At 36.2% G+C, this 18,164-nt stretch overlaps 1 protein-coding gene across 23 annotated transcripts in view; it reads right to left on the reverse strand.

Moving 5' to 3' along the window:
- ptprk (protein tyrosine phosphatase receptor type K) overlaps positions 1 to 18,164 on the reverse strand; it is a 121,414-nt gene that overhangs the window by 20,872 nt on the left and 82,378 nt on the right. For 18 of the 23 annotated variants that reach the window (XM_055015829.1, XM_055015825.1, XM_055015824.1 and 15 more), the window contains 12 exons: positions 16,798 to 16,980; positions 16,010 to 16,129; positions 15,523 to 15,632; positions 15,223 to 15,424; positions 15,015 to 15,120; positions 14,532 to 14,604; positions 13,232 to 13,354; positions 12,867 to 12,941; positions 12,221 to 12,257; positions 6,377 to 6,512; positions 3,226 to 3,255; positions 229 to 389 (listed from right to left, as the gene is read on the reverse strand). In XM_055015829.1, coding sequence (XP_054871804.1) covers positions 229 to 389; positions 3,226 to 3,255; positions 6,377 to 6,512; positions 12,221 to 12,257; positions 12,867 to 12,941; positions 13,232 to 13,354; positions 14,532 to 14,604; positions 15,015 to 15,120; positions 15,223 to 15,424; positions 15,523 to 15,632; positions 16,010 to 16,129; positions 16,798 to 16,980 — 1,356 coding nt within the window. The remainder of the gene's footprint in view (positions 1 to 228; positions 390 to 3,225; positions 3,256 to 6,376; positions 6,513 to 12,220; positions 12,258 to 12,866; positions 12,942 to 13,231; positions 13,355 to 14,531; positions 14,605 to 15,014; positions 15,121 to 15,222; positions 15,425 to 15,522; positions 15,633 to 16,009; positions 16,130 to 16,797; positions 16,981 to 18,164) is intronic. The other 5 variants (XM_055015830.1, XM_055015840.1, XM_055015839.1 and 2 more) reach the window with 1 other exon arrangement.

Genomic DNA, 18,164 nt, shown 5'->3' on the forward strand with positions numbered 1-18,164 from the left:
GAATCATTAGTCGTAGATAAATTTTAGCGTAGCTGTTAGTAAGAATAACATGGAAACCTTGAAATGCTAAAATTCAAGTCTCATCGGTGTGGAAAGAAGAACAAACAGATGAAAGTATCTGATGTGTTAGAGAGGAACAGAAACAAAATCTAAAATTACAAGTTTGTTGCTTTCTTTGTTCTTGCACTTTTTCTTTTACTTGGCCAATAAGTGAGTTTATGAACCTACATCTGTTGTTGTAGTTGTGAGAGTCCATAAATGTCACAGCCATTGGGTCTTCTCCATGCAGGGTGCTCTGGTCAGCATAGCTGCGGTCCATAGCATTCACCATGTGTGTCATTTCTTGCCGTGTTGTTCCAATGGCATCTTTACGTTTTTTAGCCAGCTTCCTGTTAGAGGCAGAGAGAGACACAGTCAGGCATCATAAAACAAATATGCAAACATCAGCTAGCCAGCAGACCACAGCCTTTTGAAGAAGTGCTTCAAAAGGTATAAATATAGTATGATTTTTGTATGAAGAAGGTGGTATCGTGTTTTTCTTTGTGGCTGGGGGGTGCTAGCTGCTGACTCAAGATGCACAGTTCAAACAGAAAGGAAAAAGAAGAAAACAAGCAAGGAAAGTAGAAAAAAGGCTTGTTTATCAATTTAACAGGCTTAGCTATAGGAGCAAAGGAAAAATAGCACCTAATGCAAACCAAGGAAAATGCCCTTTGGTCTACAAGTAGCAAAAGGAAAACATATGATCAACTTTGGAACCATAAAGCTGTCAGATGAAATCCCCCGAGTTTTACTGTTTATGGCCTTTGTTAGAAGCATTTTTAAAAAATGTTTGTTCAATTTCTCCTTTATTATTTACTATTAAAAAAATAAATTATTTACTATTACTTACTATTACTAATATATATGTAATAAATATTACTAGAATGGACCAGAAACTGAGCAATATGACTATAGAAGTTCAAAAAAGAAGGACAAAAACCCAGCAGGAATATGAAGTATTTGGTTTTCATCTGACAGCAATGATGGGGGAAATCCCATTAAAACAAAAAAAGGAAAAGGGCTAATAATCAATAAATAGAAACCCAAAGTTAACCATTTAGTAACAACAAGTATCATCACATTAGTAGTAGGAATTTTAACCATACCAAGAATATTCCAGTGTTATGAGAAAGTGGAACACAGTTTTGTTTTTGTTTTTTTTCCTTTTAGAAAAGAGGTATACTGCTCTATATTGTAGAATTAAATTTCTTTTGTTTTTTACAACAGAAACAGCAAACAAAAAATGTTCTCTTTCAAGAGACTGCAACCCGGTGAACAATCATTTTCAGGTTTAACTCTCACTGTGTTCAATCCATAAAATTACAGGGAACAACAACTTTGGAGGATATATTATGCTGAGCATGACAATGCATGCAGGAACATTAGGTACACAGAGCCATAGATGTACATCAGTTAGGACAACAGCTCTACCAGTGAACAAACATGGTCACAGTTTTTATGTGGTCTGTTCCAGAAAATTAGTCCTTTTCAGTGCAATTTGAACATCAACATTAATTTAAAAAAAAGATACTGTAGCTGCAACACAAGAAGCTTCCAGCTTGGAGTGATGACAGCTGGCACACTATATTGATTGACAAATCCATTTATGATTGTTGCCAAACTGACACAATTTACAGCTCTGACTTCTTCCCAGTACCCACACAGAAAGCATGCTGTTTTTTGTGTATATTTTACCTCTTGACACGAATGTACACCAACTCCACCTCCAAGACCACATACACACACACACACACTCACACACTCAGTGGAAACATGACACACTCAGTGGAAACACAAATTTAACTAGTGACCAGGTTCATCTGATTGTGCATGTTTGTGATGGCAATATTGGTTGTCTAACAGGAAGCAAACCCAGAAGATTTACATATATATATGCTTTTGTACTGGATATAGAGTTTCTAACCAATGGACAAGGAGACAGAGAGACAGAGAGAAAGACACATTTGGAGCTGAGACCTCACCTAGAATGGATCTCTATTGGAGTTTTTTAAACATACAATTACTTTTCAAGGTTTGATGTCTAAAAATTAATTGGGACTTGTTTTAAAGTGCAAACTCTGTTAATGAACATGTGCTAATATTGACTGAACATGTCAAATCAGTAAAAATGTGGATGGAGGCCAACACACTCTATCATTAAGCAATAAATCTAAAAGATGGCAATTTCCTCCCTGTAAAAGCTCGTGGAAAAAGAGCCTAGCATGAAAAATGGGGAAAAAATGATAAGGTTGTCTATATTAGGTGATGTTAAATTCATTTATTTTATGTATGTGGTGATTCTTGACAAAATGTGGTGATGAATGCGATGGAATGTCCAAAAATTTAAGCTTTAATCTGTGTTTTTGGTCAATCTAGCACTAAATTTTTTAAAGGGAGTGAAAATTATTTATTCCAAATTTAATTAGGTCACAGCCAGCACCAGACAACAATTTGGAAGAAGGAAGTACCCACAACAGAAGAAACACCCTCATAAGAACTACTGACACAAAATCAGAGGCCAAGTGTCCCAAAAAGGAAATCAACTGGATCAGATTAACTGACAGAAGTGCATGTGCAGCAGAGTTTTACCATGATACCTGTGACTTGATGGACGGATGGATGATCACATGACTACATGCACACAAAGAGCTACAAGTCACAAGTGCAGCATTCTTTTTTCAAATAACACGCTTTGGCCTGTGTTGTCCCACTTTGGCCTACTTTGATCGGGTTCATGGCCAACTCTGGCCTTAATATGCCTGCTTCAGTGCAACTTTGGAGCATGTAGAGGACACCGGGGCTGAGGTCAATTCACTATCAGTTCAGGCCTTTAAATAAATTCTAATTATCCAACATTCATTTATTTCAATTCTATTTTTTACTGACAACAATCAACATTCTCTTGCTAAAAACATATGTTCAATATCTGAAAGGTTTCAATATAGGAATGATTAAATAAAGGAGTTCATTAAAAACCTGAATTGACTGACGTGAAAGTGAACTGACCCCTACCCTGGCAAGGCGTCAATGAGGATGGCTTTGGCTGGTTGGTCAGTGCTGAAAATGTGTTTTGTCTTGAAAAAAGTATACTGCATCTTTAAAAATAACAACAACTAGTCACTAATAATTCACCCAATAAGATAACAGCAGCTGGGTGAGCTGATTGTTGATTGGTTGTTTACTTACAGGTAATAAGAGTATGAATAGTAGGTCCTCCTGGGGTTGTGAGCCAATCAGAAAGCAAAGAATGAGACACAAGGGAATATGCAAATTAGGACAATATTGTCCTGTCTCAACCAGTAACAACAGAAACAGAAAAAAACACCCTTAAACTAAACTTGAGGGTCATGCAATGGGGTGCCACAATAGCTGTGGGTCTTAATTCTTTAGGAAAAGTACAATTTCAAGTTTAATGCTATAGCTACATACTACAAATGCTAAATGCTACAAAATAAACTATGAAACTTGAACAACAACTACTTAAATAACACGGAACTATCAGTATCAATCTATAGACATGCAGTCTTTCTCTTCATTACTAGTTGTCATTCTAACAAAATTAAGCAACTCAAAACTGCATTTACAGAAATGGGATGACCCTGATTAGAGATTTAACCCTAATCAGCTAATGATCTCTATTATCTCTCTCCTATAAATGTTAAAAATCCAGTCAAAAATTATACAAGGATATCTAATCTGTTATACCAAGTAGCTTCCTGTAATGCAAGCATGATGTCATTGCAATGTCATCATGTCCCTTTATTTTAAAGATGCAGTATTGTTCAACGTTTACAGGTTTAATGACAATGAAGATTGATCTCCCCAGAAACCTTTATGGAAGAGGAAACTACTAAATAATGAAACCTCAAGCATATGAGGGTGATATAAAAGCAAATCTTTACATAATATTCAAAACTTTACTCAATGCACGACTGCTACATCACTTGTCAAAGTTACGTTACAATCAGAGTAAAATACCAGTCTTCATAGTTCACACAAATTGTATCATGCTCAAAACAAACTTACATTATACCTGAAACAAAATTTTCAGAACTCGTTTTAACTTGCTTAAACTTGTGGCTGTATATCTCTGTATTTGTAATTTACAGGAACACTCACACAGTCCTCTGTATTAGCTACCTAGCATATTTTAAATCCTATAGTTCAAATGCAGCTGAGCTTCACAGTGGCTGCAGTTCAGCCGCACAACAATAACAAACATCAAATCCAGTCCCAATCAACAGGAAAAATGCTTAAGTCATGAAAAATGGTAAACATATAACACACTGTGGCTGGATATTACAAAGGTAAACATCCAGTATATTAGAGTAGTGGAAAAGGTGCCTACGCTTTGAGCTCAGAGTCTCTTCATATCATTTACAATCAAAGTTGCACACTAAAACTGTACGATGAATGTTGGTTTCACATAAATCCATTCCATAAATCAGAATAAATCTCAGGGGTTGCAAGAGTGAAGTTTTCTGGTGATAAGAGTTCATTACTGACTGTAATTCAATGCCTCTTATTGCTGGTGATTTGCTGAGTGAGATGATGATTTCTAGTAATTCAGAAACTCTTTTACCATTGCCTCTGGCAAGATTTAATGCTTCAGTGTGAATAGGAGATCACTTCCAGACATTTTCTTAAAAGTATGATTTATCTTTTTTTAATGTGTCCAAGATATGTGGTGAACAACGGGTAAACCAAGCTACTTACGACAACATTTTTCCTGTCCCACGGTCAGAGCTGAGGTGGAGGTATGTGATCAGTCCATTTGGTTGTCTGTCTGCTTGACTGTTAGCAAGATTATGCAAAAACTACTAAACCAAATTTCTTGAATGAGTTTGTTAAAGGAAGAAATCATTAAATGTTTGATGCAGTTTGGTGATCATTAAAAACTGTAAGAAAGGGCATTGGCCTTGACAGAGGATGCACTCTCCAGGTGTCCTTCTCGTTTGCGGAATTTATCTTTCTTGAGTACCAAGATTAAATTCTTAATTATCTCTCTTTAATGATCAAATCAGGTTCCCTGAACACCAGACCATGGGAAGTATGACAAGAAGAGTTAAAGTAATGTTTTACACACATGCACACTCTTGCACATGAGAATGAAAAGTATAAAGATATAGTTCGACCTCATGGAACCTTACCCTTACAGTTTAATAGCATGCTACCATTTCTCCCCACTGCTTTACAAGTTTTTTGACATTGTCATGAATGTAAAAAATTAAAATCGGATTTTTAAAAAATCATCTTCTGACAATTTTCACTTACTACCACATGTCTTAAGATATACTGTATGTCTGAGAAGATACTAACATCAGCAGTAGTATTTGAGGCTTAAATCAGCAGTTGATGAATAAAGCTGCTGTTATGTACATATATATATTTATATATGTCTCAGTCTAAGTGGATGTGGACAAGTGGACATCAGACACTGTATGGCATATCATAGATATGCAGCAGTCATAAGATTCTTTCCTAAAATATTTCAAAAACAATTCACGACAATAGGATCACTAGGGTGGCAAACAAAATCTTTAAGACCTCCTTTACCAACATGAACCAGTTTGCTGCAATGCAAAGAAACTTAAATTGTTTAGCTGTTAATTGCACACCGGCAGGTATTCTCAAGCTGTAACTCTGTTTAGGCACCACATGGTGGAGCTCTGCACCAAATTAACACAACACAAGTCCAACTGTTGACACAAAGACCAGCTCTGGTTCCTCTCAGTGCTTTTCTGCACTCAAAGTCAGACATAATATAAAATTTTCCTTTTTATTAATACCTGTACAAAACAAATTTAAGTATAAAATACAACACAACAAACGAAACGTTGCTCTTGATTAAAACCTAAACTTGTAGTATAGTGCTGTGTGCAATGTTTGTGCGTCTTTGTCACTCTTAGCTTCTGAAGTACCTCATACTGTTGTGTATTTGACGGGTTTATTAAGGATGTGACAACGTCAATAATCCATGAATACTGAATTTCCTGATATCAGTCTTGCTTGAAAACCTCTGTCACTGTCTTTCTCTTTGATACTCTCATTTGAGTCAACTCCTTCCTGTGGTTGTTGTTCTAGTTTGATTCAACAAATGCAAAAGAAACAATAAAAAATGGTTCTGAAGGGAGATCAACATTTAGAATGGATGGATGGAAAATGGTGTTATTATAGCAAGTATTGCACCAACACGCAACAAGAGAATGGATTTAGCAGCACATTTGTGTTTGTATGTTCCTGTATCTGCACGTGTGTTAATGTGAACATCCAGTATTGGCCGTGTAATATTTGCCCTCTTCATAGAACTGCTCTAGTGGGTGTGCCTGGCACTCACCTCTTCTTGACCAGCAGGATGGCTACCAGCACCAGCAGTATAAAAACGAGAACACCAGCACTTATTCCAGCGATTTTCACCACACGATCCGTCTGTTTAGCGGGGTCAGGGATGACTTCTGGTTCCTCTGTAGCACCTAAAAATAGAAAAAATAACACAACGTAAATATGGTAGCAACACTATTGTAACTACTGATGGTGAGAAAAAACTTAAAAATACAGATACAAGACAAATTGTTGTTATATTGTGCTTTTTAAAGAACTGTCCACTTCTGTGGAAAGCTGCAGGAATAAATGCCACAAAGGGAAAATCTTAAGATAAATATAAATAATAATAATAATAATAATAATAATAATAATAATAATAATAATAATAATAATAATAATAATAATAATAAAATATTCAAAAATAATAAAAATAAAAGATAAGCTATTACTATATTAGAAATTCTAATCACATATATTAAACAGTGCAAAACTAGCATTACAGTTTTGGAGCTCAATCACAGACACATGACACAAGGATGTGAAAAGTTTTATCTTTTTTCTTTCTTTAGTGGACTTGCTGAGTGAATGTGTTATTTGGTGGAAGCAGAAGGAAGAAACCGTCTTACTGTGACCTCTGAAACACACAACCCACTAAGATACTAAAAACTCTTCAAGAGTGAGGTTGCTTTGTGCTCTTGTATTGTTCATATTGTGTCCATTGCTGTTGGACTAACATTAAAAAAACCTAACAAGCAAAAAACAAAACCTGCCGGCCACCTGGGGTACTGGTGCCCGTAGAAAAGACTTTTCACTATATTTTTGTTCTATTGACAAGCAAAAGTTCTCTAACTTTCACAACAGCAAATTTAAGAAACTGACATTCATTTTTTGGAAAGTCAAAAAGAAGTAACTTATGGATCCCAAAGACTGAAAATCTAACATTAACAACTAAAATCATCTCTAAAAGCATCTTTATCTTTAGCTGACCAAGTTTTTGTCAGCTGCATGGTCATGAACCACCCAAACCTGTTTTTGAAACGTTTTGATGAGATGAGCTACCAAAATAAAGCCAATTCAACCAATGATCTAAGCTTTCTAGGAACCTGGAACACTCAGCTCCTGTAGACCTGTTCAGACTTGAAGTACTGCTTTGTAGCACTAAATGGAACATAATTAAATACTGTCAAATCTTGACACTTTTCTGTAACTCAACATGCCATAAGGTGGCAAAGTATGTTAACTCATAGCCTGAGGAATTATGTTACGGTAGTTTTCTCCTGGGATTCATCTACAAAATTCCCTCACATCAGAAAAGTAGTGACCCTGACAAGAAAACAAATCCTGATGAGCCACTTAAATAGAAGGGTTTAATTATCTCTGTGCTAAAGACCAGGTAATGTCAAGCATTTAAATATTCTCTTAGTTAGACAACTGCCAACAGAAATGCGCTGGTAACTCTCACTGTCATAACTATAGATAAATATACCCAAGAGCTATGTTGGAGGACATTACTTGGCTTATACATTTAATAACTTAGGTCAACAGTGAATTAATTAATATGGTTACCATGTAATAATTAACAAAAGATGGTGTTTGTACAGTTAATACTGTATCTAAGCCTCTAAGCATTTTATAACATGTCTTCCATAGTTGACTATATGTATACATATCAAATAATTAAAATATATCCTTACGACAAAGGAAGCACATTCAAATTTTTTAAATTTTTGTACATTTTTTGTACAGCATAAAGACAACGTCCTGTGAAAAGGCAGTGTCTGAGCAACTGTGAAAGCTGACAATGTTTATCCCTGCTTTGTACCATCGTACAGTTGCATCAATGGAGCTAAAAGTTTACACAGGATTCAGCTCCTGATTTATTTAGTTTTATTAATGCCTGGCAGTAAATGTACTGAACCAGTGAACACTTACTACTTCTAGTTCCAGCTGCAATCATACAAAAGAAAACATTAAAAACAAACAGCACCGACTGCATATAAACAGGTAAAAGAATAGTTAATTGATTGTGTGTCTTGTGCTGTCTTTTCTGTGTATTTGAGAGTATCCTTGGCATCACGTTCTCATTACAGAAGGTTTTTAAGATGCAATTTGTCTGTAGCTGTTCAATGTTTCTGAACCAATGTCACCGTATATTGCTTGTAGTAAAACTCATTTCTGTTCCTGATGACTTCGGAGACTTGACTGAACTCCCTGATTTTGTCTGTTTGGAAGATAATTCACCAATGACGTTTCAGGCAGACGACATATTGTGGAGGACTTTAAACCCTGTTGGTCATGGACAGAGAGACAACAGAAAGACTGAAAGCATCTGCTTTCCATGCTCCCAAGCTCCATTTAGCAATCTGATCTCATAATGCCAGAACAGTTCATGTTGCAAAATAAGAACATTATAATGTATTATAATAATCCAAATAATCCAACCCATACACATACACAGAAAAATCAACATATTGCAGAAAAGCTATCAAAAAATAATCCACTTCTTATGCTAAATATCAACAAGATAAACATAATCTCCCCCTGACACTCTGTAAGTCTTAATATAACATACTATTGTTCGTTGTTACGAATGTTTTTTCCACCAAAATCGTTGAACTGCATCCCTCCCGCCCAGTGTCATTATGTAACAATATTTGAGTAGAACTTTTCCATCACCTTTCTGATCATCACCTTGACTTTCCCAGTCTCTTGTGATTTCTCAAATAATTTTTTTTTAACTAAAACTGCCAGCCACTGTAGTTTTGAGCAAATACCACTCCAACCGAAGGTAATGGTACGTTTTTTTGAGATCTATTTCCAGTTGCAGGTAAAACACGTTTGGGGCTCTAGTGCTCAGAATAATGTATAGTGTCCATAGCTGTGAAGCTACAACAGACAGCAAATCTATATCAGGCTTTTTGCTACATGTGCGATACTAAAAAGGATCAGTTCATTGTTTGTTCTGGTCTTTCCATGGGATTTGTTGATAATAGAAAAATATAATATCCCAATCCTTTGTAAACACAAGTCATGCTTTATGAAAAAAGAAATCATTTAATATGATTTTCCTACTACTAGGAAAATGTTGTATAGTCTGACTACTGCTCCTTACACCTGTTAAGTTAGTCTTGGCTAAAACTGTATGAGCAGATTCATAATTTTACATTTACATTTTTATTTGTCTTTCAGAATCTCTATAGTTTGGCATTTCTAACCAAGCTTTAGTTTATATTTTGTGGATCATGCCTAGAATGCAACACGTTTCTTTCCATATATGTCAGGCCAAGAACTAATGGAAGATCACCTAGTAAAAAGAAATCAAACAACACAAAACAGAAACACACAAACAAGCCCAAATTCTGAAAGGGTTTTACAGCCTGACCTCATAATGTCGGCACTGGCTCCTAATGTCTGTAAAAATGATCTAGGTCAGTACACTAACACTCAAGATACAACCACCCACACACACACACACACACACACACACACACACACACACACACACACACACACACACACACACACACACACACACACACACCAAACACCCTGAGGCAGCAATGACAATATACAATGCAATACCACAGATGACCTAATAGGACCACCGTCACTTAATCCTCCCTCCCGGATGCGCAGTTGAGCGCACACACACATGTAAAGAAACACAGACAGAAAGGAAGGGACAGTCGTCTGACCTCTCTGTCCATTAGTGTATCTGTCTCCCTTGTTAAAAAAAATCTAAAATCCTTCCTAAAGTCTTTCAGCTTTACTCAGTCCTCAGGCTAAAAAAGACATCAGAAACAGTGTTATCACGCTTTTGCAGCTTTTGAGTAAAGTGACCACCTGTTGTAGTAAGTACAACCACCAGCAATTCTTGAAATTTGAGGACCCTGGGAAGTCAGTCACTCCCCACAATTATACTTGTCCTATGACGGAAACTTTAAAGACACAGAAAGAACTGTACACCACACCTCTGACTGCATCCTACAGGATCAAATCCCTATGGGACTACATAGTCACTCATCTTGTTCACACTAAACTCTAACCTGAAGAGAACAAAGGTGAACTGTGAGGTTTTGTTGATTCATGTTTCTTTTTTCTTCATTTGACTAATAATATATTCAAACAACAGTTCCACTTCCTTTCAACCTGGTGCTTACAACATCACTACACATCACAGAATCCATAGCCTGAGCTAGCTTGGAGTGTCTGTCCCTTGATGTATCTTTAAAGAAATATGTAATCAATCTAACTTATCAGTCATAGTGATTCATACGGCAATCATTACAGCTGATTGTGATCAAAATGATGCCACTATATTGTGCAGTTTTATGATCCTTCTGTGTCAGACGAACTAGTGAAAAGCACTATACTGTATATTACATTCTAACAACAATGACATCCACAAACTGACAGCTCACAAGGATCGTATTTGAGTACTATGATCATGTGTTTACTGTACCTTAGTAGATGGTCTGGAAAGGAATATAAACCTTTTATTTTTATATGATAAACATTTATAGTAAGATTGAAAAATTTAATTTGTTTGCATCCAAATTAAAATTTTTTTGGAAGAGCTATAAACATCTGCTTTTTGGTTATTAATTACTGCTGTATTTTTTATGACAGTAGAGAAAAAAAGATCCATAAATCCATTAGTCAACTGGCAGAAAAATAAATATCAACAATTATGGTTTTAATCACATTTCAAGCAATGTATTCTGCATTGTCGTTTACTAGATCAATCTACAAATGGTTAACAGATCATGAAAATAATAATTAGTTGCAGCTCTAGACAACTGTTGTGTGTCAGACACAATGGTATTGGACATTTCTATTTTGCCACAGTTCTACCACACCTTGACAAAAATAGTCCCCAGGAGAGTATAAACACAATGCAGTTATAGCTTTCGTGCGAACATAGATATCTCGTTTTCAGTCAACCTTTCACCTCCGTTTGCCTTTTAGTTCTAGCCGAATAAACACTAAAGTGCCCTCACTGTCGTTCAGGCTCAGGACTACTAACTAAACAACAGTGTAGGATTGTCAGTTTCATCGAAAACACTACAATGTATTTTTCTGTTTATCCTTTTTCTTACTCCACATAGATAAATTCTGATCCATTAGCGACATTTCTAAAAATCTTTCCTCAAAACAGTGTGTGCCACTTACATGTGTTTCTATGTGTGTGTGGTTGCCCAGGGATTAACTCCACACCATTTAAGCCCATCTACTAATCTACCAACATATGGCTACGAGTAAAAACCTGATATTTAGACTCCTTCTACAGAAGTACGCAAAGAGCCACAACATGAATGTGTTTTCTCTCTTGAACACAAACACTATACCGTCATCTCTAAACATGCCAATCTCCACTGCACACAAACTGCATAGAGGTAAGACACTGATCAGATTCTTACACATGCTGCATCAGAACTGAGTTAATGTACAGGAAAAATGCCAAAATCTATAAATGACCAACAATCCATAAGACATTCTAACCAATATGACAACAGAAAAATACGTAAACATATGTCATTTGTAATATTCATAAATATATTTTACTATTTCTCTCAGCATCAAAATTTGGGAAACATTCTTAATAATGCTGTCCCCTAATCGGTTGACCAAATGTTAGCCAATAAGAAAAGTCGATCAAGTTGTGCATGGTCAGTTAGTCGTAGGATAAAAATTGTTTAGATGGATGCTCCCTGCGGTTGCTAGATAGTTATATGTTGGACAGAAAACCAAAAGTGTCTCATTTTAAGAGGGTAAACAATGACCCCAACAAAGTCACATGCAAACTCTGCAGGCAAGCTGGATTATAATTTGTCAACATCAAGCACTGTATTCTTACGTTTAGCTGCCAGCCTCAGACATTGTGTCTTAGTTTCCTGTAGAAAAAGACAAAAAGAATAAACCTGAATCCAGTGCAACAGACAATAGCAATAACTAAAAGAATGAATCTTTGCATATGAAATACTTACAATACACAATACAATACACGTACACTACTGTTCAAAAGTTTGGGGTCACTTAAAAATGTCCTTATTTTTGAAAGAAAAGCATTTATTTCAATGAAGATTACATAAAATGATCAGAAATCCAGTCTAGACATTGTTAATGTGGTAAATGACTATTCTAGCTGGAAACAGCTGATTTTTAATGGAATATCTCCATAGAGGTACAGAGGCAGCAACCATCACTCCTGTGTTCTAATGCTACATTGTGTTAGCTAATTTGTTTAAAGGCTAATTGATGATTAGAAAATCCTTGTGCAGTTATGTTAGCACATGAATAAAAGTGTGAGTTTTCATGGAAAACACGAAATTGTCTGGATGACCCCAAACTTGTGAATTGTAGTGTATGTGCAGTAAGTTTTAGGTCTTCTGTGTTTCATAGTTAAGTGTACACACATTACATTTACTCAGTGCAGCTAACAGGTGACAGCTGCAATTTCAGTATGTGTGTGGTGTGTCTTCGTTCAAATTATGCTTATTTACCCTCTCTGTGCTGCTAACAGCTTGAAGATAGATGTTGTAGTTCTTCCTTGGAGCTAGTGGAGGATTCCAGAAACCCTGGAGGGCAAAAGAAGTTTAACTTTATTTGATGCTCAACATACATGTCCTCTACTGATCTCACTTTTTTCCCTTAGTGGGAAAAAAGAGAAAGCTAAACATTAAGAAGAATATCTAGCCTTTCATAATATTTTGCATATCTCCGTAAACTCTTTTGGTTGTAAGTTTACCCAAGTTTAAAAATACAAAAATATCGATACGTATGATTTTTATTTGATAAGTGTATTTCATTGTTTTTATTCGATAGTTCGCTGCACTATATACATGAAGCGTTGTTCAGAAAGACTCGCCTGATATGTCTTGTTGTCTCCTACAGTAAAGGGAAGTGGCTCGGGCAGGTTGCTAGGGGAAAGCTGGGCAGCATAATAATATGGGGATCCACCACTTGATGCACTGTGGTAGGAAACTGGTACCTGGGGAAAAGAATGTATTTGCATTTAAGGCAATATACATATAAACACAGTTAACAAATGCAACATGTAACCCCCTTCTAACCCCTTTCTGGCATCTACAAGTATTGGCTTCATATCTGAATGAGCACAGTAGTCACTTTTTTCACAGACAACATTAGTAGGTCAGATTTACTAGCATTTATGTATTGTTTTCAACACAGTACAATCCGATTTCCATGCAGTCACATTAATGGCTAGGGATGCAGATTTGACTGTGAAATCAAAAACTCTGTAATCAAAAACACTTGGTATGACAGAAAGATATTTTGACTCGAGGGCAGAGATCAGACTTTTACAATAATATAACTTTCCAGCAGCTTTTACACAACTCAAGACTTACTTTCGGACCCCTGCTATCTAAAAGCTACAAAAACTGCAGCTTATAAACTGTGACTGTGACTGTCTCGACAACAGTTCACCTGTCTGAAGTAAAACAAAGTACACAGTGTCACTTGGCATAACATTCCAATCAATCATGTCCCCCAAGCTGATAAGCCTGCTACTGTTTTAGGTTTAGTCTATTGTTAATTAGTTGCTTCTTAACCTTGATGATCAATCGCAGACATAAAAAATACACTGTGCAAAAAACACCACAAATGTAGGACAGGTCCCTCCACCACAGTAGCAGATATGCCTGTATGAAACTGTCAGGAACATTAGCGTAAAAATGATCTACATTGTTACATAACCCATGTCTGAAGAGAGCTTATATATTCAATTAAGCTGAAGACCTTTTTATTAACCAAAATCTACTTTTTACATGTTTACATTTAAACAATACATTTATAAATCTGACAGACAAATGCAACATATATACTAAGACAAAGTACCAGCATGCTCCATGCGTTTTTATTTGCAAAAAACTCTGAAGTTTTTATATATATATATATATATATATATATATATATATATATATATATATATATATATATATATATATATATATATATATAAACGCCTGCTGTACAAGTGCAGAGGTCCAAAGGTCCATAAAGTCGAGTGGTCAAAATCTACCGCAAAATGAATCTTTTGTGGAATAAAACTCTTCATAATGTATGTTAGCAAACAAACTCTTGTGTATTAGATAAGCTGTAGAGGCATGGCTTATTAAATGCACATGAAATAGATTAGGAGCTACCTCATAACAGTCAGAAGAAGCCTGACGACGTGTTCGCTGAGGATTCACTTCTTCCACCACAATTTGGTATGCACTGCAGACAAAAAGACAATGCATTTACAGTTATAATATGAATTTTTTATATTATTTTCTAATGCATTGTGAATAAAACAGATTACAATGGGGTAATTTCAAAAATACACTGGGTAGTGATATGTCATGTTTATGTGATCTTTCCAGTGGGTTAACCTTTATTTTGATGTTGAAATAAAAAAATTAACGTTACTAACAGAAAAAAGAAAAACTATGGTATAATTACTGTAACAACTGGCTGTACTGTAATGTTCAAGCTTGACTACTGCACTGCTCACAAAAAAAGTAATTTACTTTATTTGTATGCCCTATTGGCAGTTTTCATCAAACACGCACTACATTTACAATTACATGCCAAAAGTAAGGACTGTTGATTAGCCAAATACAGACTGACGTAAAAGATAGAAGTACCTTATGGGTGCTCCTTTAGCCTGGGCAGGTTTCAGCAGGACAGTGATGGTTGTTGCAGTCTCATTTAGAAAAGCCTCTGATCCATCATACTCATCTATAGTTGGGGCTAAAGAGAGACACGAGTAAGCATTAGTTGTATTATTTTGCTATCAATATGTGATACCAAAAATATTTGTATCGACACCACATTTTAAAATGTATCTTTTACCTGAAATATTAGTTGTCACATTAAGCATCGTTGCTGGACCGAACCCTTTGGAGGTAGATGCTCGAATAGACAGCAGGTACGTGACACCCGGGTGGAGCTGGGAAAACGTGTGATGGGTAGTGTTTGATGGCAGAGACACTGTGAGTCCTGGTCGTTGCAGAGGAACCGAAGGGTCAAATGATCGCACACCGCTGTAGCTGACCTGAGTGGAGTAGAAAGGCATCAACCAGTTTTTAACATCCCTCTAAAGGAGCATGCTGCTACTTTGATTCCTACAACAGCTTCTATTACTGTTCACACCTCATATTGTATGATCACTCCATTGGGTTCAGTTGGTTCCTTCCAGGAGAGACTTATTGTCTCTTCAGATGGAGTGGCTCTGAGTGACTGACTGGGAACTGGACCTGGAACTGTTAAAGCACACAAACAAAATCATAAAATGCTAATGAAACCAACAATAAAATTCTACTCTGCAATTGAGAAAGTTTCTACTGAAAAGAAAAATACAGTGGGAAGACAGATAGCAGGGACTTTACATTTGGGATCTCAAAGTTATAGTTCAACAAAAGTTTCTAGGACTAAATTATTGTCTTTTCATTTGTAATTTGTTCCACTTTGCAACAGCAAACAGTATTAGTATAAAGTTGTAGCAGCAGTATTAGATGCATATACATTTAAGTCTCTCATTGAAAAGGGTAACATAGAAAGATACATTTATGTAAACAAATACCTTTTAACTGGGGAAGTAAACATAAATAAATAAATGAAGTATGTGTAATATATGTACCATCTTCATCAGTTTGTATGATGGTTTCATCACTCTCTTTGCGCCCCTCTGGGTTGGTGAGTATCATCTTCAGGCTAACATTTGTGTAGGGTGGCAGGTTTCCCACCAAGTGGCGTGGTGCTATGAGGAAAAAGCAATGAAAAAAAATCATTGTATTGTTAAATGAAAATGTGTCACTTTATATAACATGTAAATCATTTTATAAATGTGTCTGACCAAGCAACAACCAAAGACTTGCAATGATAATTACAATTACAATGAAAATGAACAGAAAAACAGCAAAACCACACATTTTAAAATTCTTAGAGCTGAGAAGTTTGTGCATGAAAATGAAACCAAATGAATACCTGATTATCAAAATAGTTGGGGATTTCTGCTGATCAACTACTAGATTAATCGACTTAACAAATTCGACTTAAGTCATTCTGAGTGTATGTTCAAATAATAACAGACACTAGTTTTCTAGAACTGGTTGAATATACATGATACTGTCTTGAAATGTACATTGATGCCACTGCAATCAGTGTTTCTGATATTACATTTAAATCAAATGACAGCCTTTAAAATGATTGCTACCACTCGTCATCCTACTGAAAATCAACAGCCCATTCCAATTGGACTACTCACAGGTTGTGTGAATCTTTTCATTATACAGTATTTCAGCACCTAAATGAGCCTATGGCTTATCAGTGACACAGTTCTCAGTCAGCTCGTGAAAATGTTTTATTTGTTAGAAATTTCTACTTGTTTGCGAGCAAACCGGTGTCACCAGTGATACTGAGTAGTACCTTTAGGATCCATGTCCAAGCAGTCAGCTTTGCTGTGGTTGTTGGCAGTCGTGTAATGGTAACAGATGGTAACGTTAAAGGTGTGACAGCGGGTGATATTGTAACCCAGTGATTCCCAGTCCACCGCTATCAAACGAGACCGGGTCTCAGCAATTTTCAGCCTCTTTGGAGTCCGCATGGGTTCTACAGAAAAACAGAGGAGAAAGAAGGAAATCCAAAACAGTGCGGAGCAGATTTCGGAGTCGTGCCCACTCAAACATACTGGGGCACTGAAAGAAAGTGCAACTGTATGTGCTGTACAATAATGATCATACTGTATATAGGCAGGAAAAAGAAAATAACAATTAGGTTTAGATGAATTAACACGTGAGAAAAATGAATTGCAAAAGTGTTTAAGAAAGTTGCAGCACAAAGTTTAAGAAAATGTACTTTGTGCTGCCCAAAAGATCATGCTGAGTCAGCATTTTCCCGGAATAAAACAACTGGGTTTTACAAACACATATTGCAGCTCAATGCTGCCATTCAACCATTTCTGAATTGCAATAATTTCTACAAGGCACATCTTTGGTTTCCATCTTTCATGTGTATTGAGACTATTATTGTCAATATAATCTACTTCCCCTCCTCACTGCCCAAGGCTTTAATTACCTTAACTGGCTCATTTAACTGGATCAATAGCCCTCCAGTCTCTACGCTCATACATTCACAAGAAAGACTGTAAATGCAAAACCAGGCCCTTCCTTGTCTACTTTATGACTGCTCATAAAGTCCACTATATGCCAGCAGGTGCATTTACATGAATGTTTATTTACTTCTGCTTTCCCAGTAATTCAACACTAAGGGCCACCTCACATAGAGAAAATATTGCTAAGTTGCTGTGGCTACTTGTAGACAGGGAAAAGCTGCATTTTTCCTACAGGAAAGCTACTAGCTGTAAGAGCTACTAATCACTGTCAAAGATGTATTGCTCTAGGTATAGGAGCTTCTTCTCTAACTACAGAAGATATCACTCAATCAAGACAAATGCCATTACTCAAGAGGATGTCAAGCTCTATTGAACAGCCTGTATAACTCAAACAGCAGTGCTGTCTTGATCTACCATGGTAACGCATGATAGATACGTCGCAACATAGCCCAGCAGCTACAGAGCTACTATTTCTTCAACGGTTTTTGACGTGCATACAGATTTTTTTAACAGAAATTTTATATACAGTTTTGTTTATTATTCATTGCCTAAAAGTGCTAAATCAAAGTATCAGAGTCATAGGTGTCTTGGTGGTCTCCCTCACTAGTCTAGGCAGATTGACGTACTTTTTCTTTCCATTTCCTAATGGTGGATTCAACTGTACTCTAAGGGATATTCCGTG

This window comes from Amphiprion ocellaris, chromosome 12, assembly GCF_022539595.1.
Source record: "Amphiprion ocellaris isolate individual 3 ecotype Okinawa chromosome 12, ASM2253959v1, whole genome shotgun sequence".
NCBI lineage: Eukaryota > Metazoa > Chordata > Actinopteri > Pomacentridae > Amphiprion > Amphiprion ocellaris.